The sequence below is a fragment of the Corvus cornix genome, chromosome 1A (assembly GCF_000738735.6).
Source record: "Corvus cornix cornix isolate S_Up_H32 chromosome 1A, ASM73873v5, whole genome shotgun sequence".
NCBI lineage: Eukaryota > Metazoa > Chordata > Aves > Passeriformes > Corvidae > Corvus > Corvus cornix.
In genome coordinates this window covers 15100044-15124129 of record NC_047057.1, presented here as the reverse complement: position 1 = coordinate 15124129, position 24086 = coordinate 15100044, and the positions used below count along the sequence as shown (strand labels likewise).

The window sequence follows — 24086 nt, the reverse complement described above, 5'->3', positions numbered from 1 at the left end:
CTCAGATAGGTTCAATAGTGCTTTAAGTGTCTGGCAGATTTAAACCACTCAGTCTATCTAGCTTGGGTGGATTTGCTGTAATAGCGTGCTTATGTAATAAATCTGATATTTTTTCCTTTTAAAGTAATAATGTAGAATGCTGTCTGAGGAAGTATAGATGTTAAGTTTTTTGTCTGTTCCATAAAAAAAGGAGGTTTTCTAGGTGCAGCAAGCATTACTGTTTTGTATATCTGTTAATACAGAGGTGTAATAATTGTTTTCATTGACACTACTAGTGTAAAGCCATAACTGTTTGGACAAATTTGAGATAGTAATATCAAAGGTGTTTTTGGAGGGAGGGAGGGGTAACTAACAGGGTTAGGGCAACTAACACTGTAGGACAAGCACTTGCTGTGCAGCCTGCAGTTTTGTGAGGCATTCTTGCTGTAACTTGATCACAGAAAGGAAATGCATTTTAACCCTGTTAATAAAGTAAGAAGACAGTTTAAATAAATGAATGTAAAAGTATTTTTATGTATGTAAAATGTATGTAAATATGATACTTACAAGTGCCTTTGCTATTGCTGCCCTACTATGATTTTCCTTACTGCAGAGTCTAGACCAAAGCATTTGCTTGTGTATATTAATCCCTATGGAGGAAAAAGACAAGGGAAGAGGATTTATGAACAGAAAGTTGCTCCACTCTTCAGTATGGCTTCTATATCCACTGATGTTGTTAGTGAGTAATGAATATTTTAATTTCCTAATAAGCACAGTATGAACTCTTTGAAACATCCCTGAGTAGCTAAAGTTCTTTCTGTTAGTTACTTTTCTTACTAAGGAAATGAAACAAAGTCGTAGAGAATGTGTTTTAATTAAAACATAGGTAGCCAGATAAATTGCAACCTTCTATCAGTTTTCTGCTTACTAGATTAAAACTTCTGGTGCTCCTGAGCTATTTGAGTTCTTAATTTATTAAACTCTGCTTTTCTTCTCATTTTTAGTTTCACTGTTAAAACTAATTGATCATTTGCACAATTTTAGTGAAATATTTTTTTCCTATTTACTGTGCCTGTCTCCTTCAGTTCTTTCCCTAGCAAAAATCTTTTGAGACACATCTTATGGACAGGCTGTTTTATGGTCACATTGCTAATCGAATCATGGTTATTAATGAATTAATTTTTATAATTCTGTATTATATGCAGCTTTGTAGTAGTATTTTAATAATAAATTTTAATGTGTTTATTTCTTCATAGTAACTGAACATGCTAACCATGCCAAGGACAACTTATTTGAAGTTAATATTTATAAATATGATGGGTAAGTAACTTTACTTGCCTTTTTTTTTATTGTTTTCAAGCTGATGTATTATGTAATTGGCCTGTTCTTGTCTCTCATTTAAAATAGTAGCCATCATTACTAATACACTTATTGCAACAGCTGAAAGTCCTGGGGCATGTCCCTTTTTGTAGGAGATCCACATTTATGAGTATAAAAAGAAAACAAAACTGTTTCAGTAAACTTGTTCAACACAATATATTCAAGCGTAGTATAACAATGTTTGCATGAGATTTATGTTCAAAAGATGAATGTAAGATTAATTCTGCTCACTTGAGCATTCTGTTATAGCTCAAAAACTACCCAGAAATGTTTTGTGGTCTTGAAATACATGAGTTCAGAACACTGCACCAGTGGCATTCAGCCTGTGTGTAAAAAACATGAACTGTGTAGAAATGTTTCAGGTAGTTCTTCTTGTTATATATTGACTGTTCAATAGTAGCTGCGTTGTTTGGCTTTATTTGCATTTCTCCTGTTGTGAAGTTACTGCTTTTAAAAAAGACCTGACTGAATGGTGATCTTGCCTTCCATTATTAAGTCTGCTGTAGAAGCAGAATATTTTAATAAAAAAGCTAGTCATTTCAGTTTCCAGTTCATGACATGAAAGAAGTTACAAGTCTGGAAAAACATGAAAATGTATGCAGATAAACTCTCATAACTACAGTATTTTAAAATGATATCTCGTGGTTGTTGACAGGTACATTTAAACTGGTAAGTTGCAAAAAGAAAACACATTAGGTCTTTCCAGAGTACTTTTGCTGTAGTACTTTACTATTTACATTGCCTGTGTTGAGTAAGGTCATGATGCTGGGAAATTGTATTCATAGGCTGAGTTCCCAGGCTTCACCTGCTTAAAAATGAGTTGCTTTTAAATAAACCATTTTGTCTATACTATGATTTTTCTTAATTTTTCAGAAGTTCAAGGAAGGGAAACACTGATCCTAGAAAAAGCTAGTTAGTTGTGATTTTTCCTTTTCATTTGATTTTCGATTTGAAATAAGTATACTGACCATTGGTGAAATTTCAATACAGAGCAGAAAGTGAGCCCGTGTTCACTCCTAGCAAATTTTTTTTTACAGCAAGTGGCAGTGACCAATTGTGGTGATATCTGAAGTGTTTTTGGCAGATTCAAAGTCTCGTACTGTAGAATTGCTTTTCCTTTGTTTTTTTGGTTTTGTTTTGGAGTGTTTTTTTGTTTGTTTTGTCTCTCTAATATGCCAAGATAAACAATACGCCAGAGAACTGCATCTTTTTAGAATCTTATGGTTCTTTTATTCCTGGGCTAGGCCTGAATGGCAGTTTGCTTGGGATCTGCAGCCTGTCTTTCCAAGCCTGACTTTTGTGCATCATGTACAACTCTTTTTCTATGGTTAACAGTGATGTTAGGAAGGACTTCTTGAATTAAAACTACTTTTTAAATAACAGATCACATGGTCATTTGGAAGCTTTTGAAAATGGTTGAGCCACATAAATGTGTGTTTCTTCAAGTTTGGCCTTTCTTACATACAATAAAAGGTTCCTTGGAATCCTGCATCTAACTTTTGTTCAGCTGTCCTCATAGACTGGTTCTGATGTGTGGCTTTCCCTTCATTCAGTGATGAATTTCTTCGTTTAATCTCCAGATTCCCTATTTGGCAAAGTCATACATGGAATTCTGCAAGTAGATACAGGATTCTTAATGATAATTGCTTCACTGCTTTTCAAATGTTTTTATTTTAGACAGCTTATTTAAATATCTTATGCATATTTCCTGTTTGTTCTTCCTGTTTTGCCTTATAGGAAATTCTTACGGTGAATGTAGTAAGTTAATAGCTCAGTAATAAAACAGCTTTTCTTTAAGCACAGTTACTTAAATTATTCATTTGGTTACAATATCGCAGGGTTTTGTACATCACTGTGCAGAACAATTAGAACATTCTGTAATATTGTGCAGGTAATAGCCATGTTTGGAGTAAGTGACATGTATCACTGTGGTTTCTTATGTCTGTTGCACAAGCCTTTGTAAAATTGTTCTGATTGGGGTTTTTTTCCTAGTTTTTGAGTTAGTTCACAGAATGGTTGAGATTAGAAGGGACTACAGTTCTTTAAAAACTCATTGGACTCGTGGATTAGCTTCTGAAGTCCTCTAGCAGATGTTCTTTGCTGTTATCATCTATCTAAAAAGTGAAATGTTTGCCCACTAGTAAAATAAAGCCAAAGAGTAAGAATCGCTCAGTTTCTTTCAGGCATTCTTCACTAGGGGCCTTCACGTGTGCAGCACATGTCTGACTTGTACATTAGTCTTCTGATGTTTGCCATGATTTTGGTTGTGCTGTTACTGCATATGTGAAGTTCTTTATCATATTTACCTTTGATAGGTATAGACATTCATGTAACTATCTCCTCTGAGCCTGGATATAGTGTTTATTATAGAAAATGATTAGAGGGCTGTAGCACCTCTCCTATGAAGACAGGTTGGGAGAGCTGGGCATGTTTAGCCTGAAGATGGGCAGGCTCCAGGGAGACTTTAGAGCACATTTCAGTACCTAAAGGGGACTTAGAAGGAGGCTAGAGAGGGACATTTTACAAGGGTATGTAACAACAGGACAAGGGGGAATGGCTTTAAACTGAAAGAGGGCAGGTTTAGACTAGGTTTAAGGAGGAAATTTGTGAGAGTGGAGAGGCGCTGGAACAGGCTGCTCAGAGAAGTTACGGATACCCCATCCCTGGAAGTCTTAAAGGCCAGGATTGATGGAGCTTTGAGCAAACTAGTACTGAGACAAAATTGGCCATGAGCTGACGAGGGAAGTTTTTGTTTCTTTAGCCTCTTTTTTTGAGTCTGCAGAGAAAGATAAGGCTAAAATTGAGGAATAGTGTAGTTAAGCTATTAGAAGAGAAAAAAACATTAAAAATTGAAAACAAATATCTTTTTATTCCTTCTCTCAGTCTCCTAGGTCTTGACTTAGAGTTGGAGAGTTTACATTTTTAAGACTGTCCTCTCCATTCATGGAAAAAAAAGACTTTTTATCAAGCTTTCCACCTGCTAAAAATAGAATAACTAAATTTAAATGATCTATACTTAAAAATTAAATTAATTTGTTCTATGAAATAAGTAATATGCAATATCTGTTGCTGATGATGTGAAAGAGTATTAGTTTGAGTTGGAAATTACTGCTATAGATAACAGTACACATTCCTAGACTTAAGTACTAGGAACTACATGTGTAACTCTGGATTTCTCATGTGTTCCTTTAAAGTGTATTTGAATTAGTTTTTCAGTTGAAGAATGTTTATGCTCTTAGAGTTCACAGTGTATTTGTTTATTGTTCATTAAATGTATACTGCTTTACTTCCTAGTATTTGCTTGGTTGTGGACTCTCTGCTAAGCTTTAACATATTGAGGATCTGTGTAGCTGCTGTACCAGTTCTGACCTGAATTAAATTTCTGAAACAAAGTTTTGCATCTGGTAACATTTAGAACTTTGTCTGATTACGAATGGTTCTGTAGATATACATGACTTCTGTCTGGTGGGATCTCAGCATGTTGGAAAGAGGATGCATGCACTCCTCTGGATTTTGACTTTCATATAATGTATATTCCTACTAGACTGTGTAAAATAAACTTCTGCCTGAAGTGGCAAGTATCAACTTTTGCCTTTTTAGTAAAGGTACCCTGTTTCCATTTTGTGTACTTAGAAAGTCGTATGTACAGTCCTGTTCAGTGTTTTATTTGTATAGTGAATTTCCACTGATATTTGTCTGTCTGCCCACAGTAGTAGAGGATAAAGATTTTTGCCAGTTGCATTCCAACATTTTTTCCTAACGCTCCAGATACGTCTAGGTGCATTTGCAGTTTTGAAGCTTGAAAATTTTTTTCTTCTTTTTGTTAATTGCCTAGTTGACTGTGGGCTACTTTATCCTCTAAAAATGGAGGAGGAGAATAGAACAACTATTTTTGGTGTGCCCAGTGCATGCCCTAAGTAGAACACTTGCCGTGTTGTTTATTGACTGTTAGTGTGCATTCTAATTTGTGTTTCCTGGCAGTGTTGTTTGTGTTGGTGGGGACGGCATGTTCAGTGAAGTGATGCATGGTCTCATTGGAAGAATGCAGAAGGACTCTGGCATAGACCAAAATAATCCCAAAGCATCGTTAGTCCAGTGCAATATAAGGATTGGCATAATTCCTGCTGGTAAGAAAGGGTTAACTTTCAGTTTAATTTATTCATTTATTCTTGAATTTTTTTCTTATTCATAACTTCTTGAATTTAGGCCTAAGTGTAAGATCTGAGCAATGATATTTTATAAAGACACCTAGGTAAAGCTGTTTGTTTCCATATAAAATTACTGATCACATACAATTTTATTTAGGAAGAATATTTTGTAAAGGAAATCAAATCTTAATGTATAACTTTAGAATTTAATTACTACTTCTTTTTTTGTGGCTTATTGTGTATTAATATAAGATGTTGACAGTAATACCCTTCTAAACACATTGAGTGGAATTTACTAAACAGAAATTTACCAGATAAATATTTTTTCAGTTCCAAATCCTTCACTAATTTAGTTAGAATTTTAATGAGAACTTCCCACTGGTCTGACAAACTCCAAACAAATGCTAAGTTTCCTTGACTCTCTTTTCCTCCATTTGTTCTCACAGCAAGTATAGGGCAACTACAGCTGAGGAATAGTTCTTGTTTTCCAGACCAAGTTGCAGTTTCTGCCTCTTGTTAGAGGTGCTACACATTCACAGTTCTTAATGTCAGCCACTTTTTCAGGCAGTCCTGACTGCTGTCATTTGAGAGAACTCTTTCTTCAATTGAGGTCTTTTTTGATATTTTTATTATTGCTATTACTGACCACAAAGTCATTCTTTGGATCAATCTTGCTGTTTTCAATCTAGTGTCCCAGGTGTTACCTCATCATGCCCATTTGGTCCTCAAAGATTCCTTCAAAAGCAGATTAACAAGTTTGCTCTCTCTTCCAGGACTGAATAAAGTGTTGTAACTCTTTAACAGAATCGGTAATTTTGAAGTATCTGTAGGAGTACAAATGGACAGTTCAGTATCCTTTCTATGCTGTTCTCTTTTCTTGTCTGATGCTTGAGCTTTGAATTAAACAGCTGGACACAAAATAAACACTGTGAGCTTCTGGTTAGACTTAAAATAGAGGCTTCTGAGAAAATTTAGCATAGGTTTTAAAAATGCAGCAAGTGAACTATGATGTTTCTACTCTCAAGCTATAGGTAACTAATTTTATACTCCTTACATGATTGTGAAGAATGTCTCCAGACCCAAACAATCTGAATTGTTGCTTGCAAGAAGCTTAACCTTTTCTGCTTGCAGTACAATAAATGTTTGGTGTCTAAAAGTTGCAATGTGAATATCCCCTTATGGTTTTTTACTCTCCTGCTATAATTAAGTATATTCTGGTTTTATTTGTTAAAGCTTTGTATTAAAGTCAATATGTATAATAAACTTCACAAGAATAGAACTTGAAGTGTTCTACTCCTCCTTTTTCTTATTTGGGCAAATTTCTTGAGCGAAAGGTTTTTTTGCTTACATGATTGGTTTCAGAAGATTTTGCCTACTGGTGATATATGACCATAAGAAGATACAATTGGAAAAACAGAACATCAATATTAAGAGCTATTTCTTTGTCCTCAGGAAATATTAACCTTGCTTTTTCAACATTTTCTTAATGCATTTTTTCCAATTGCGCCCAAAAAGTATGATATTCACTGACATTTTAATTTTGTTAACATGTATTAAGTCACTTCTCTTACATATTTTAATGTTTTGTTTGTTGTGTTTTGTCCATTGTATCCTTTTGCTATTTGAATGTATACTGTATGTTCTACTCCTTGAACTGACATGAGGTACGGCCTTGTAATCAGTGCTATAGTTCAAATATTTTCTCCAAGTCATTATTCAAATCCCTCAGAAATTATTTATAATGATGTATAAGGAAGCTGGCCTTAAAGTTCTATTAATTGTTTGGAAATACAGAGGATAATATATTTCTTGATCTGTTTGTATATTGTACGGTATTTAAAATGATCCATTATGGTATATATGGGAAAGTGCTTATATACTGAAAAAGGTAGTCAAGTCACTGATCAAATCTGAGCACATCTAGTCATTACAGGGACCTTAAATTGAGTATGAAATAGCTAAACCCACCCTGAAGGCAGCAAGATTTGGGGTTTTGTTCTGGTTTGTATTTTTCCAGCCCATGGTGAATCTGTTCTCTATTCATCTTTGCTTGATATTATGGAGTTCTGGCCATGTATTGACCCCAACAGATCGCCTAGTTCTATCACTAGTGCAAGAAGTCTGTTCCAAAAGTAAGTGAAATTCTTCTTAAGAAGAACTTTTTTTTTTAAACTGAACTGGTAGTGCTGAAACACAGCAAGTCAAAAGTAGTAACGAAATACAAATGATACCTCTAGTAAAACTTCGTCCATTATCTCCTTTCTACTTCTTTATAACCAGCCTGTTTTTAAAAATCCTAAGAGCTCATTAATAGATACTGAAAACAAAGACTACCCATAGTTTAGAGACGAAGATATAAAGCTCTGTGTGTCCTCTGATACATGGAGATAGTTTACTCAGTGTTAACAGGAGCCTGGGTTAAGGCAACAGTAGATCAGTGTTTTCCCCTTTTTTATCATTTAGTTCCTGATATCAAGTCGTGTGAAGAGAAATGTGGCAGGCTGTGGTTTGTGGTTGTGATTAAACAGTTTCTGTATTCAAACAAACACTAAATTCAGCAGATAGTCAGTCTTTGCTCAGAGACTCACAATTTAATTGTACAAGGTTCAAAATTCCAAATGAAAGATATTTAATTCTAAAACACTCACCTATATGACTGGGTTATTCCAGTAATAAGCTTTATTTCATAGCAGAACTCCATTGTGCAGGCTCTCTTTTTTGAATGTTGAATACTATTTGTAAATCATGATTCTAACTTTCTGGAGCAAGTCCCTGCTTGGCTCCTTTTTGTTTTTTCCTTGAACAGCTGTCAGTTTTCAGACAACATCTTTCCTTAGTGTGTCTTATGGTTGAAAAATACCATTTATTCTTATGCATTATGGAACATTTTTATGAAATAACTTGTGTTTTTGTTGACATGAATAAAAGACTTCTACTCAAGTGGCAGTTTTAACTTCTGAATTTCTCTTAGTTGCAGCCATTCTTCAAATCTGCCAGTGGAAATTGAGTTTGCCATTGTAAATGGATTTGCTGTTAAGAGTACTTAGAGGCTGTAGTGCATCTCTGAAAACCTCTCCTTAGTTATTTCTTCCTCTCAGCCTTAAAAACCAGTTATTTCTTACTGGCCTTAAAAGCACATTCAGCCATGTGGTCTCACTGCCTTCAGAGAAGTAATGTCTCCATAGAACTTAAAAACAGAGACTCATTCCTGGTACAGCTTGGACGCTGACGTTTCATCCACATATTTTAGGATTAAAATTGCACCCTCTGGAGTAAGCCAAAGTAAATTGCTGTTCTTATTACACTTTGCGTAGAATAGGAGGACAAAGCTGTCAACTGCTGTTCTTTTTTGGTTAGAAAGAACTTACTAGATTAAATACTCTAATGATCTTAGCATATAGGAAAAAAAAAAATCTCACTTCACTCTGTGTTGTGACATACTATTGCATTCATTCAAAACACTGAGTCTGCAACCCACCCTGGGCTGTAAATCTAAGCAGTTGGGAATATTGAGTAAAGAATAGACATAAAGTTAGTAACTATGGTGATTTTAGGCTTCTAGTGTATCCAGATCACTCTGTTTGCTGGTGGTCAGCTCTGTAATGTTTAGGATTGAAGGATGCAGTATGATTATAATCAGACTGTTGATATGTCACTGTAGAAGTTAAGAATGCTAAAGACAGTGCAGGCTTCCTATATGAATGTAATACAGAAAAAAGATGGAGGATTCACTCACAAAGTTAAAAAATAGATTCAAGTCAAGTTGTGAAGTGTGACTGGACTCATATTTCTGTTATTTAGAGTGTAAAAATTATCTTAAAAATGTGTTAAAGAATAGCCATAAAAGCTATCTTTCTTGTTTAATTACTCCAAGTGATCTATTCACAGCCTTCTCAGCTACAATGCTTGTAATATTTAATGATCTTTGCCATTTAGTTAGCGTCTCATTTCAAAGTTCAGTATATCCACTTTGAAATAAGAAGTGCATGTTTTATGTTCCTCCTCCAGCGTTTTAAATCCATTAAACTTCTTGAAATTAGAGTCTTAGGGCTAAATACTGAATTTAATATAGTGGGCCTGCCATGGAGACAACTAAGTCAATATTACTTATTCTTGTGAGGTTCATTTCCTGTCTAAAATCCACCATTATTGGATGAATCCATTTTTGTTGTCTCTGTTACTGAACTTATGCTGAAGCAATTATCTACCAAAAAATCCTACACCAAAGTCTTTCTGAACTGCTTCTCTTTAAGTCAATCTGTTGTTCTGCAGATGACTTGACTTCTTGGTTTCTGTATGCAGAAAGGAAGATGTATAAAACTTCAAGTAGGTACATGGGTGTGAACCCGGACCCTTCATCTCTCCCTGCAGCAGTAGCTTCTCCGCTTACTTTTGAATGTGCCAGCTCCTTCTCTTTTAAAAATCACTTATCAGAAAAGTAGTTTTCTAGAATTTTTCAAAATATTAAATGCTGTTTGATCCAAAAGCGTGCAGTTACTCTGCCATTAGGGTGACTTACCTGACATTTCCTCTGTGCGATGACTGCATGGATTATGGATTCTCAAAAACTCTGCACAAATATGGGACCCCCACTGAAGCTGCTATTCTGCCTGTTTTCACTACAAATACTGTTTTCATACTAATTTGTCTGAGGATTCTTTGTGTGCTATGGGAGCACCTGCCCCTGTCAAGAGTATCTCACATGGAACAATGCTCATGAGCTCTAAAAATATTTCTATTTCTTTGTTAAATTCACTGTTTTGCATAGGATCAACATCTAGCTGACTTGCTTCTGTCACCTGCTTAGTTTAGTACTTCAGTTGTTTGCAATTTATTTAGTTTTCCATCAGTAAAAGCACAAAAATAAATACTTATAGCCTACACCATGTGTGTGTTTTGGATTAAGAAACCCTAGTTGTAAGTTAGTAGTCAAATCATGTTTCAGATGATTAAGTCTAGCACTTTGACTTTCGTTGTTGGTCCATCAATCAATGGCATGAACTCTTCCATACAACCAGCAAATTTTCTGGTTTTGCTTAACCACTTTGGTGGTTCTAGTACGAATTTAAACTTGTGAAGTGGTGTCTGAGTGTACCTGTCTGCATGACTTTTCTACTCACAAACGTCTAGCAATGTTCACGTGAAAGGGGAAATCTGGTGATTTAGCTGTAGTACATTCTGTGTAATGCAGTCCATCACTTTGCTTTCTTTAGTATTGCTGTAGCAAAACTTAATCATGTGGAGTACATGCTCTTTTATACTTCAATAAATACCTTGATCATTCTTCCTTGTGATTGATTAATTAAAAGGAGAGATTTTCTTAATTTTTAAATAATTAAATGTATTTTATATAAAAGATTGCATTTCTCATATTTGGGGAGGAAAAGAACAAAGAAGAACTTGCCTGTATAACAACTATGTGGGTGTATGATACCTCCTAATGAAAAACAGACTTTAGGGAAAATGAGCAATGTATGGTAAAGATTAAAAGTAATTATGCTTATTTTAACAAAGATAAGTTGTTGTGCCCTCTACATACTTCATATTTTTAATGAGTTCTTAATCTCAAAGTATCTGGGATGAGAGCTTTCTTTAGCTGGGAGATTTCAGACATTCAGCATCTACATATGGTATCGTGGTATGGTGCCACCATTGTTGAAATGTACTGGCCCTGTGCAAGACAATTGTTGTACTAGAGTAGGAGTTGGGAGGACAAGCAGAGTAATCTGCAGCACTTGATCCCTGGTGGTTGGTGGCATTTTAGGTGAAGGAATTAATCTCCTTAGGGTAAGTTTCAGTTTGAAACTGGCACTCAAACTTGCATGCTTACATATGGTATCTGCAAGTGAGATGGGCATCTAAATTCATATTATAATGGGGGACATCTGGTCAATAGGATCAGCAGAGCTCATTGATCTTCTGTTGCATCAGCTTGTCACTTGCTTCCTAAGGCCCTTCCACTGAGGCCTATGAGTGTGTACCTTGACTCAAGCTGAAGCTGCCATCAGCTATTCCTGACAAGATGTCCTTGACCAGAACAGAAGCTTTGGCATATTGTCTGCAGTGTAACATGCACACAAATAGCTGTGTGTAAGTGTCTTAACCTGCAACTTAATCATTGCTTTGCAAGCTGATTTTCTTCTCTACTAGCAAATCAATGCAAAAATTAGATTCTATACTGAATATGTTTCTCTCTTTTTTTTAAGTGAAGTAGGGTCCAGTTAGCAAGCAGTCCAACTACTTTCTTCACATTTGCATGCAGTTCTGTGCAATCCATAAAAACCTCTTTTATGTTCCTTCACTCAGGCTGTTGCCCTTAAAAATCTCCAAAGAAAATCTGGCAGAGTATGTATATGATTTTTCTGTTGGTTTAGCCAGAGTGTACAGTAGCCACCACTTAACATTAGTCAAGGGTCATGCTCTATGGGAAGCTTCTTCCCCAAACTGAGTGTTCTGGCAATCCTAAGATATTAATCATGGGATATTATTCAAGCTATGTTTTCATTCTAATCCTGCTTTTCATATTAACTTATACTGATGAAATAACCCAGATTTTGGTGGGTTCGTGTGTGTATCTGTTCAGAGTGCTGTTTCAGCAGTTGTAGATTCCACATCTAGTGACGACCCACCTAATGGTCTAGAAGTCTTATTTGGTTAAGAAGTGTTCAAAAGGACTCAAAACCTTAGTCATGAACATTTTTGTGACCTTTAAACAAGTACTGTTAGGTTCATGCTTGGTATGGTGTTGTGGCAAGTTACATTCTCTTGGCGTGTGTGTGAGGAATGCTGTAGTTACATCCATGTAAATAGGTCACTGGTTTTGTTGCTCCACACTACTACCTCCAATAGAAAAAAACCAAAAATGTTTTACTGTTGGTATGTTACCCAGTCTCCTGTTTTAGAATCTCAGAACTAATTTCAGACCTCAGTTTTAATTTTAGCCCTTCCTTGCTAGTAAATGAATAGAAATGAAAATAAGTTCAGTGTAGTTGCCAAACAGATGAATCAGCTTTTAATTGACTATGGAAGATCATAGGGAGATGAACCTCTGGTGTTGAAATGTAGCTTGCATGAATTCCCCTCTTCTTCTTCCGTCTGTAGTGTAAGACTACTTGGAAGCTCTGTTTACATCAAGACAAACATGACTGAGGTAATTCTAGGAGCAGAATGTACACAAATCTGGAAGAAATGAAAAATGTTGGATAAAGTGTTAGGCTTGTACATTCAGCAGTAAAAGTTTAGGTCAGATCTCTCAGGGATTATTTGTTTGTTTTTCTTTTCAAAAGTAGAATTTTCTATTCATGAACATAGGAGACAATATGAAACTGAAAAACTTGGCAGTAAAGTATAGCTTCAGCTTCATAACTCCACTTAATATTTTCTGCTATGAAACTTTAAATGTTACATGAGATCTGTGTACCTTGTCTGTTATGATACTGTAGGAAATTGGAGTCCTCTGTCCTGCAGTGGCATATGCCTGTAATGATACACTGGCACTGTCCTGAACCTCAGCCTTGTAGTGACAACCTATTTAGTCCCACTGTTTCTTTTGTTCTACATTCCTGTTCTATTCTTTTTAATTGGCTCCTGGAGCTGCATCTTGTTCACTGTGGCAAATTTCTGCAGAGTGTCTACTTGGTAGAAGCTTCTGTCGTGCCATTCACAGGTTGGGGAAGTAGTATCAATTTTCTGAAAAGTGACTTGGAGAAGAAAGGATTTTCTTTGCTCCTGTTCTTAACTGCTTATGCCCTGACTATTTCGAAAGTGAAAAAGAACTAAAAGTGTTTTTTAAATAATGGTTGCTCATTCCTCCATTTTTAGTTTTTATTTCAACTTGGTAGGGCCTCAGTAACCAAGTATGCTGTATTTGAGCTCCTCTTCAGCCTAATGTATTGGTAGGAAAGCTGAAAACATGTATGCGGACAAAGTTTATCTTTTCAGATATCTAGCCTTGACTTTGAGGGAATTTGGTTTCATGGAAGGGATGGGAGAAACTGTAAGATAAATTTGGTGTTAGGTGCTGCAACAAATACACTTCTGTATGTCTGGACCTGAGTTCCAAGTCCCTGTCGCAGAGTATAAACCAGATCCCTATCTAGGCTCTTGTTTTTTATAGGGAACAGGGAGAATTGTCCATTTCTAAACAGCATATAGGTGAAACGTAAAGCTTCCCCCCTTTCTTCTTGTAGGTATTTTGCATCAAGACTGTAAAGGTACATCTCTATCCATTTTGTTACCCTATCTAGAAACTAATTCCTGAAAGCAAGTATTTTTACTGATTTTCAAATAATAGAACAGAGCAGAAGTTTCTGGTATAAGATGACATCCTGGAATTCAGATCAGTACCACAAAAAACAGCAGACCAGTCAATTTCTCTTTTTTTCATGAGATTTCAATGAGCAAGAAATCTTAAACAAAAGAGAAGCAATGTATGCCTACCTCATTTGATATAAAAGCTATAATGTAATCATGAAATTTTCTGTGTAAATTAACTTACTTCCCTTCACTAACTGCTACATATTTATTGCTTATATTGTGAAAATTTTTGTACTTTGTATGGAGAGCAATAATTTGTACTCATGGGGGGGGGGGGGAGTGTTACAGTTTAAATAATAATAATAATACAGTATCCCTGTATATACTTTGTTCCATAAAATAGAAAGGAGCAAACCAAAGGAACATAATGCCTTTATGTGGAGGACTATGCCAATAATACTTGTTTTGTAAAGATACAAATTGATGCCTAGTTTTCTGTTTTTCAGGATCAACAGATTGCATATGCTATTCAACTGTAGGCATTTCTGATCCAGTAACTTCAGCTCTTCATATTATTGTAGGTGGGTGGTCGCAGTTTGCAGTTTTGTTACAAAAACTATGAAAGTAGCCCAAAATACTGTTTTCATTTAGTTCTGTCTTTATGTCTGTGAAATATAATTTGAACATAATGGCTGGGTTGAAATACAAAGTTTTTGTCTGGGATTTAAGTCTCTGATTTGAAATGCAGGAGGTTAAAAATTAATTGCTTGATCTACACTAATTCATTATTTTCAAGGGATCATAACATTTTGAAACTTTGGTGCTAAAGTTTTCATGAATTCTGGCATTCTTTTGAAAATAGTAAAATGCAGTAAGCAGCATCAGTTGTTGGACTATATTTCTATATATATATATGTTTATCTAAGAGAAAGCTATGATCAGTGCATGTACACTTCAATAGTAGTATTTTGTGCTAGTTGTCCAATTGTCCTGGGCAATTCAATGTTCCCTTGACAAGTTAGAGTTACAACACCTTTTGGTATCATTACTGATTTAACAGCTGCAGTTTTAGGGTTTGGACTAGGATTGGAGAGATGTGGCTTTAGTATATCATAGTATTTTAGTCGTGTTATTAAGTCCCAGAATCACAGAATGGGTCAGGTTGGAAGGGACCACAGTGGATCATCTGGTCCAACTTCCCAGTGAAACAAAAAAACCCCGAACAGCAAAATACCAAACAAGCCAAAAAACCCACCCCCACAATGCCCACCATCACTCCAAAGCTTACACGTGGAGGACATCAGAGAAGTGGTGTACTCTTTGTCCTTAGGGATTTCCAGGACTTGACAGGACAAGCCCTGAGTAACCTGATGTGACCTCATAGCTGAACCTACTTTGAGTGTGAGGTTTTATGAGAAACCTCCAAAGGCTCCTTCCAGCTCGAATTATCCTCTGATAGCATGACATAGAGGTTTTAGTACCCAGGAGATGTACAGGAGACACTGCATCGATCCACTCAGGGAAAGGGACTGTCAAGCATTTACACAGTGTGCCCAGGGAAGTGGTCGAGTCACCATCCCTGGAGATATTTAGAAAATGTGTAGATGTGGCACTTAGGGTCATGGTTTAGTGGTGGCCTTGACAGGGCTGGGTTAACATTTGGACTCTGATCCTAAAGGTCTTTTCCAATCTAAATAGTTCTGTGACTCTATCCCCTCCTTCTGCTACAGGATAAAGGAGTATAAATTCTTCATTATACATTTTTAGCATACTGAGCCCTTTCTTCTCACTTAGTGTTTAATGCTTTTAAAGTATGAGATTAAATTAGTTTTAAAAATTATTTTTCTTTTTTCTGCATGTGTAAGAAGTATATGCATTCATGGCATATATATTGACATAAATGCAATATGTATTTTTTATTTTTAATGACTTCGCAATGTTAAAGTTACTATCATGTTTGCAGCTGCAAATAAAGTAAGTCTTAATAGAACCTTGCACTTCTGATCTTTATAGGTGACTGTCAGCCTCTGGATGTCTCTTCTGTACATCACAACAACACGTTTTTGAAATACTCCGTGTCATTGCTGGGTTATGGTTTTTATGGAGATATATTAAAAGATAGTGAGAAGAAGCGGTGGATGGGTCCAATGAGATATGACTACTCAGGTAATTTTTGGAATTCTTTTGTCAGTGTGTAAATACTTTGGAGCAGTTGGTTTAGTCTCTCCAAACCAACCTTGTCGGAAGCTTGTAAACATCAGAAACAGACTTGAACTCCTTGTAGCACCAAGTATATTGGATCGTGTTATGTAAAGCTCTTTGGGTTTGACTTTGGGGTTAACGTTGACAGTGGGCTCAATAAAGTTGTGTTGAATATGGGCCACCTATGAAAAATGGCCTAAAAAGTAATAACTTCTGTCCTAATCATTATGACTTTCTTTTTAGTTACTTGAAGAGAGATAGGCACTCCTCTGTCTTGAACATTCAGCCGATGGAATGAATTGTTAATCTTGCCCTTATTCTAGCACTGATTAGAGAGAGATGTGTGATTTAGTCTTGTTACCTAGTATTTGAATAAATCCTATGGCACTTTCCTAGGGGAAAGTATCTTTTGCTTCCTTTGATTTGTGTTAGGGAAAGAAGATGCATTAGGAGAATTTTAGTGCAGGCCAATTTTAAGATTCAACAGTGATGTATAACTAAATTTTTTAGTTGGTCTTTAAAGATGTCAAGTGCATAATGGCACTTCTGACAAATGTTAAAACATTGGAGTGGCACTGTGATGTTTTCTTGTTCCTTACAGTCTAAAACATCATAAGAAAAAGAATTCTGAGCTTGAGGAGGGCTACTACTGTTTTGCAGTCCTTAGAAAAGGAAAGAGAGGAAAAATCAAGGAATGTATGCAGAGATGTTTGCCATGTGGATTTATAATGACTTAATGCTGCATAATGCCTTTTTTATGTAGGCTTCAAGACTTTTCTTTCTCATCATTATTATGAAGGAACAATTGCTTATCAACCAGCAAAACATACACACGGATCTCCACGAGATAAAGAGAGCTGCAGAACAGGGTAGGCTAATGTTTATCTCAGGATATTTGGTGTGAACTATTTAAAAACGTACATAAATAGAGGTTACAGAAGTGTTGGTTTTAATATCAAAACACTTACTCTAAAAGAGATAAGCTTGTAAAAAAAATTACTGACTCATTAAAAAGAACACCTCATTTTATCAGGTCATTAAACAAAAATCTAATAAAATTTTGTTAGCTGGTTCTTCTCCTCCCTCAGTTTTAAGGGAAGCAAAATATAACAGCATAGGACCCAGTTAAAAGATGCTGAGGATATTGTGCTGTGTTACTACTAAGAAATCAAAAGTCTGGATGCCTTGTAGCTTCCACAAAGGGAAATAATAATTCAGAAATTCTTAAGTGTTCACATTGTAACTGGATCTAGCAATTTTAGCAGTTGTTTTAGTGCCATGACAACAACTGGCATGACTTGTCCTAAGGACAAGTCCTCTCAGGAATCAGCCTATCTACCCTGGTTTTTTGTGTACTACTATGATGCTGTATAAATTCTGTGTGATATTCTGTGTTTCTTTAGTCAGGGGGCCTGTCTTAATCTCCCAGTGTTCCTTCCTTTCTCTTTGCTTTCACCTGCTTGAAGTTATGCACTAGTATTTATTATTCTTCTTTATCTACGAGTTTAGCTATCAGAGATGAAGTACTTGTCACAGTGCCAAACAGCACAGCAGGATACAGAGGAACCACAAACTTTGTCCAGAAACAATAAGACTGCTGTGCTAGTGCTGTGACATGCTGCAGATGAGTCTCTAGTATCAGCTGGAGCAACAATCCTGACCCATCAGGTGCCCTGATGCAGCAGAGGCTCCAGAGGGAGAAAGCTGGCATCCAGGTGTCAGGAATGGAGTAAAGAATGCCTGGTGCCTCACAGCGGATTTTTTACTTCCTGGTAACTGCTGGAAGGGCAATAGAGCTGGGCACAAGCAATTTAGAAGAATCCTGGAGTGTGATAATGATATAGATGATGCAGATGATTGCCAGGCTGGCTAGAACAACTGCTCTGCCAGTCTTTTTACAGAAAATAAAAAGTGGGAATGTGATGGTTGTGGGCCATTTTGGCAGTGGTGGCTGTGAGATTATAGAGTTTTAACTTCTGAGAGTATTAAGCAAGACAAGACATAGAATTGCAACCCTGGACTTTGGTTTATTTGGGGATCTTGGCAGGATTCCATGGGAGTATAAAGAGTATACAGAGGCATAGGAGAGTTAGTTGGTACCTCATCAAAGTTCGAGAATAATCCACTCTGATACTCAGAAACTTGATTAACCAGGATAGAAAAGCAACTTGAATGAGCAAAGAACTGAGTAGTAAAAAGAAGGTGAAAGTGGAATGGGTTACTTTGAAAGAACACAAAAGATATTGCTTAAACATGCAGGAATGAAATTGAAAAAGCCAAAGCTCAGGTGGAGTTGAAATCACTAAGGGATGTGAAGGGTGTTGCTTTTTATGAAGGGATTATTTAAATATACCAATCATAACAAAAGGCTGAAGGAACTGTGGGCCTGCTGCTTAGTGGCATGGGGAACATAGTGATAAGATATATCAAAAAGGCTGCAAAGTTACCCCTTTATCTCATTTTTCACTAATGTAGTCTCTCCCCAAGCCGTACAGGTCCCCAGGCTCCTGGATGAAGGGGAAACAGTGGATGTTACATACCTTGACTTCAGCAAGACCTATGGTCCTGTTTGCTGTAGTACTGTTAAAACTAATTTGATGAGGTGTGGACTAGGAAAGTGGGTGGGTGAGAAACTGGCTGGACTACTAGAAAGGTTGTGAATGCAGAGTCTGGCTGGCAGCCAATTACTAATGGTGTCCCTTGGCAGTATTGGACCTAATACTGTGCAGAGTCCTTATTAATGACTGGGACAGTCTCAGAAAGTGCTCTCTCAGCAGTTTTGTGGATGATACCAGATTGGGAGGAGTGGTTTATGTTGAAAGTCAGGGCTGCTATTCAGAGGGATCTTGGTGGCTGAAGAAATGGCTGATAGGAATCTCCTGAAGTTCAGGAGACGTAAATGTCCTGTACCTGGGGTGAAATAGTCCCATGTAAGAGTGTTGACTGGGTATTGACTGGCTGGAAGGCAGCTCTGCCAAAAATAACTTCAAGATCCTGGTGGACAGCAGCTGTACCTTAGTTAGCAGTATGTCCTTGCAGCAAGGAAAGCCCACCTTATACTGAGTTTTCTAAGCAGAAAGGAAGTCAACAGGTAGGAATGATTCTTCCCCTGCACTCAACACTTGTGAGATGGACTGTCCCCAGTATGTCAGTGTCTTTCACTGTTAGAGCAGTCAAATGTTGGAACAAGGTGCTTAGACGTCTGTGGACTTTACCCTCACAGATCCTCAAAACTCGACTGAGTAAGACACTGAACATCCTGATCCTGTAAGACCAACTTTGATCACATCAGTCCCTCCCAACCTATGTGATCTTATGTCTCTCTGCTGCTGTTACCACTGACATCCAGTAGTCTTCAGAGCTGTACTTAAATAACTGCACTGCCTGCCGGGCTGTGATGAGTCCAGCCACATGAGGGTTGTCAGTGCTGTGCTGCATCTTGTGATGGGGGAAGATCTTGTAATGACTGGGTAAAATAAAGTTGAAATGCATAATAGTGGAGGTCTTTCAGGAAATGAATGGTGTTTTTGTTTTCAGATGTTACATTTGCAAGAAAAGTGAGAAACAGCTGGCAGAACAGCACAAGGAATGTGGATTAAAACATGAAGGTAATTTGTCAAAAAAAGTAAAATGTGATAGTATTACACAAATAATTATTTTTCAGAATATATCAGTTCAAATGCTCGTATATTTTGGTTTTTTAAACACTGAGTTACTAGATAATCCATTGTTTCTTTCAGTTTACAGAAAACATGTGTGTCATTGCCCTCTGCACTCAGCACTGGTGAGGCCACACCTCAAATCCTGTGTTCAGTTTTGAGCCCCTCGCTTTAAGAAGGACATTGAGGTGCTGGAGCATGTCCAGAGAAGGACAACAGAGCTGGTGAAGGGTCTGGAGCACAAGTCCTGTGAGGAGCAGCTGGGGGTGTATAGCCTGGAGAAAAGGTGCATCAGGGGAGACCTTATCACTCTGTCCAAATGCCTGAAAGGAGTTTGTAGCCTCACGGGGTTCTCTTTCTTCTTCCAGGTTACAAGCGATAGGACAAGAGGAAATGACCTCAAGTCATGCCAGGGAAGGTTTAGTTTGGATATTAGGAAAAATCTCTTTGGGGAAAGGGTTGTCAAGCATTGGAAAAGGCTGCCCATGGAAGTGGTAGAATCAACATTCGTGTGTCCTGGAAGTGTTCAGAAGACACATGGATGTGGCACTTGGGCAGATACGGTTTAGTGGTGCTAAATTGACATTTGGACAATGTCAATTTTGACATCTGATTTTAGAGGTCTTTCCCAAACAAAATGATTCTATGATACTATGATTCTAAGTATGTGAAAAACATTTAAGGTGTCTCCTCCACCCAGACCTCAGAAAGTTCTGATAAAATCATACTAATTACTTGTATATTTCAGCGTGTTTAGTTTTTTTTCTTTAGAAAAAATAATATTCTGTGAGCTAGGACTCTGGGTTTTTGTGAGGACTGAATGGATAAACTGTGAGGTGTCGTAGAAGGAAGCAGTTCATTAAGATAACTTTTAGAATAGATCAGTCGTAAAATTTTGTTTTTGTTAGCACAAATGTCACCCTAATATGGGGCAGTGAACTTGGACAACTAGTAGCTGATCTAGTGGACTTAAGTATTTCTGTACAACACTCCACCAATACTCACTATAAATGATAAATGAGATTTCTGTCCTCTTTCTCTAGTTACACTATCCTTTTTCTCTTCTTTATCCCCATTCTAACCCCTGTGCACACTTGTGTCATTTTTTTTTTAATGGACATAACTTTGTTTTCCTTTTGCTAAAACAACTGTTAATGAATTCTGTTCAGTCATTCTCCTAGTTGTATCTCTTTATTTCTGGCTACTACATCCTAACAGGAAGAAGTACTGATATTCGTACACCTGTGGCCTTGCTAGAGAAAGATACATAGATTCAGTTGGGTTTTGCCTACAGCTTTGGTTCATCATCTTGGATAAACCCCTCTTAAAGAGCAGGCAGGCTTCCTGTGGGTCCTTTACTGTGTTTTTATTTCTTCTTGTAGAGCCCAGTGCATACAACCGCAATTTTCTTGACATGAACATTTGGTCCTTGTGACCTAGATTATCTTACAATTACAGTTTTTTTGCACTGTGTCTGTGCCAGGTTCTAGGCATTTTTTAGCAAAAAGATCATCATACTGTGGAGATTCACTGGTAGCACAAAGATTTCTGTGCAACTTGAATTCCTGTTACACATGTTTAGTGCTTTCATCCCAGCTGCTGCTTTCAGATCTTCGAGACAGTCAAGAGATGGCCAAATCAGAATATTTCTTGGGTTATTTTAATCTATGCCCAGGTTCAGCTAAAGAATTTTTTATAGACTATAAATAATGGGCATAAATAATAACATAAATATGACAGTAGGCTTTTTGGTAAGAAATAAATTCTGTCTTTTTGAGAGATAATTGTAGTTAGAAATTGCCAAACTTTTTTCTTTTGTTTGTGGGGGGGTTTTATTTGCCTTTTTTCATGTTTGTGTGTGTTGTTTGGTTATTTTGTTGGTTGGTTTGGTTTTTAAATCTGCCATTTTGTTGCCTTTCATCCAGCAAAGGACTTAGTTAGCAATTAAGACACTTTTAGCCAACATTGCACATGACATTAAGCAGCTGGTTATGTAGGATATTGTTTACTTTATTCCATTCTACTTCTGGTAGCTGGCTCTCTTTGCAGTCCAGTCTCTTCTCCATGCAGTGCTGGTAAGGGAACAATACAATCAGCTACTTTTGATTCACAATAGAAAGGATTTTAAATCTCCAGATAAGCTTTTCACTCAGCAGGGTGTCTTGGCAGACTCTTTCATTGTGCCTACTGGGTTTGTGTATGGTTCAGATAAGTTTAGAAGGATGCCTGATTGGTTGTTACTGAACATATTTCTTTGAACTGTGCAGGAGTCTCTGTGCATGTGCTGAGTAAATGTTGAGTGCTAGTACTTTATGCTGACTTCAGCAATTTGCAATGTGTGTACACAATAGGCCATTGAAGTGAGTGCCACTTATGCACTCCCTGCTTATGACTGCCCTATTGTAGGAAAGATATTTTGAGCAAATAATTTGTGTTATTACAGTGATACACACTGCGAAATGGTTATGAAAACAGTTGTTCATTTAAAACGTGATTAATACCCTGACTTTGTTCTTACTTTGAACAGTGAAGGTGTTCTTGAGTAACATGCTGAAATTTATTCCAGATGAAAACCATGTATTACAGTAAAATAAAGAAGCATTTTACCTTAAGTAATTTGAGACTTACTACAGTGAGCATACTTAAAATGTTAATACATATCTAGAAACACTGATGACCAAATTACTAATGCTTCTCAGAGAAACAGCAAAAGGATTTATTAATAAAAGGTGTTGTTTTCATTTTGTTGTTTGTGTATTAGAAAATGCTTGTTGTTTCCAGTTCCAGTAGTTTATGTTCTGTTCAGTTACCTTCGTCTCAGAGCAGGGTCTTGTCATTTGCCTGCAGCCTGAACAGTCATTCTATAGTCTGACATTTAGGTCTGTCTCATCTCTCTTAACATGCACATTTTGAATCTGATTTAAATTACTTCTTTCAGTAATGTCCTGTTTGAAAACAACATAAAAAGATCAGCAGTAAAGCAAGCAATACTAAAAAGCACTGTGGCAAATGAAGCAAAAATGCTGAATTTAAAAGCTGCAGTTTTTTCTTGCTATTTCTGATTTGTTTCTCAGGAGATAGAGGGGATAGTCTAGATGGAAAAATTATAATAAAGTTTTTTGTTTTCTTTAAGTCTTTTGTCACATTATAAGCTTACATGGTTTTCCTGGAACACTGTTTTTCTTGGTTCTGTTACTAGAGAGTGGACAGTAAGGAGTTCCAATGAATAAAAATTCCGGGAAATGAGAGAAGTTCAAAGAGTGAAGAGCAACTACAAAATACTTTGGGAACAATTTTTTTCTTTTTCTTTTTTCTGATATTTAGAGCCTGGAACATGTCAATTCAAAATTAATGCATAATAGACTTCAGGTTCAAAATAACCTAGACAATTGTGATATTGATTCTCTAAAGTAAATGTGAAGTTCCTAAAACTGAGACAGTAAGGAATATCAGAATTTCAGGACATGAAATACATAGCATAAATATTGTCTGTAGTCCCATCACAAAAGCACCTTGAAAATCATTGCAAGTTAACCAAAATGTGGGGAACTGAATAATGTTAGATGTTCAAGTCCATACCAGTTAACATTCCTCAAAATCTCTACCTTTTTTACATAAACAAACTTCAGCATTTTTTGTTCACTCCTTAATTTTACCCCTCATGACACTTCACTCCTGAACTCCCAACATGTATGTCCATAGTCTATTTTGCAGTCATTACTTCTGTGGAATTGTTCATTTGAAATGAGTCCACTTTTGGAAGGAGAAAAAGAGTGTTATGGCTGCTTTTTGGCTTTTTCTTATTGTGATAAGGAAGACAATTATGTGTAATCTAAAAATAAAAGAAGGCATTTTTCATATATTTTTATCCATATTCAAGAAAATACAGTTTAGGTAACAACTCTGCTTTGCCTGCCAATGTTTCTTTGTTCTAGAAAATTCCTCTGCCTCCTGGTAGTATCAATGCCAGCACACATTTGAGCTCAGTCTAGATGTAAGCTCCAACAGAGTTTCATGGTGTTGAGAACAGACTTTGTGTTGTTTTCTAGAAATCTCTGAAGATTTACACACAGGGACATTTAACTCTGTTAATAGTTCTAATCTTCAGACATTTGGGGCTGGGGTGGAAACAGACTCCTGATATCCTGCCTGCTGGTCCTTGCTGAGTCATCTCTTCCCTTTGTCTTTTTTTAAAATACTAACTTGTAGCATTGAGGCAGAAGAGGAATATTGCTTTAGAAACCAAATACTAAACTACGATCTTTGCATCATTGTTTATTCAAGATTGTTGAAGAGCAAAAATAGAATTTTAAAAAGTTAATCCCTCTGAACTTTCACACTACGAGAGCTGTAACTTGCCTCTCTTTTCCATTCCTATGCCTTTGCCAGTTTACCCAAATAGCACTGATCCTGAATTTGACATGCATATGCCAGAACAGGCAAGCAGTTTTGGGAGATAGTC

The 24086-nt window shown here is 36.7% G+C and overlaps 1 protein-coding gene across 1 annotated transcript in view; it reads left to right on the top strand.

The window, feature by feature from the left end:
• Window positions 1–24086, top strand: part of CERK (ceramide kinase) — a 42992-nt gene that overhangs the window by 11375 nt on the left and 7531 nt on the right. Inside the window, 7 exon segments of the mRNA XM_039570828.1 lie at window positions 593–718; window positions 1236–1299; window positions 5341–5486; window positions 14270–14344; window positions 15777–15929; window positions 16729–16834; window positions 19503–19573. Coding sequence (XP_039426762.1) covers window positions 593–718; window positions 1236–1299; window positions 5341–5486; window positions 14270–14344; window positions 15777–15929; window positions 16729–16834; window positions 19503–19573 — 741 coding nt within the window.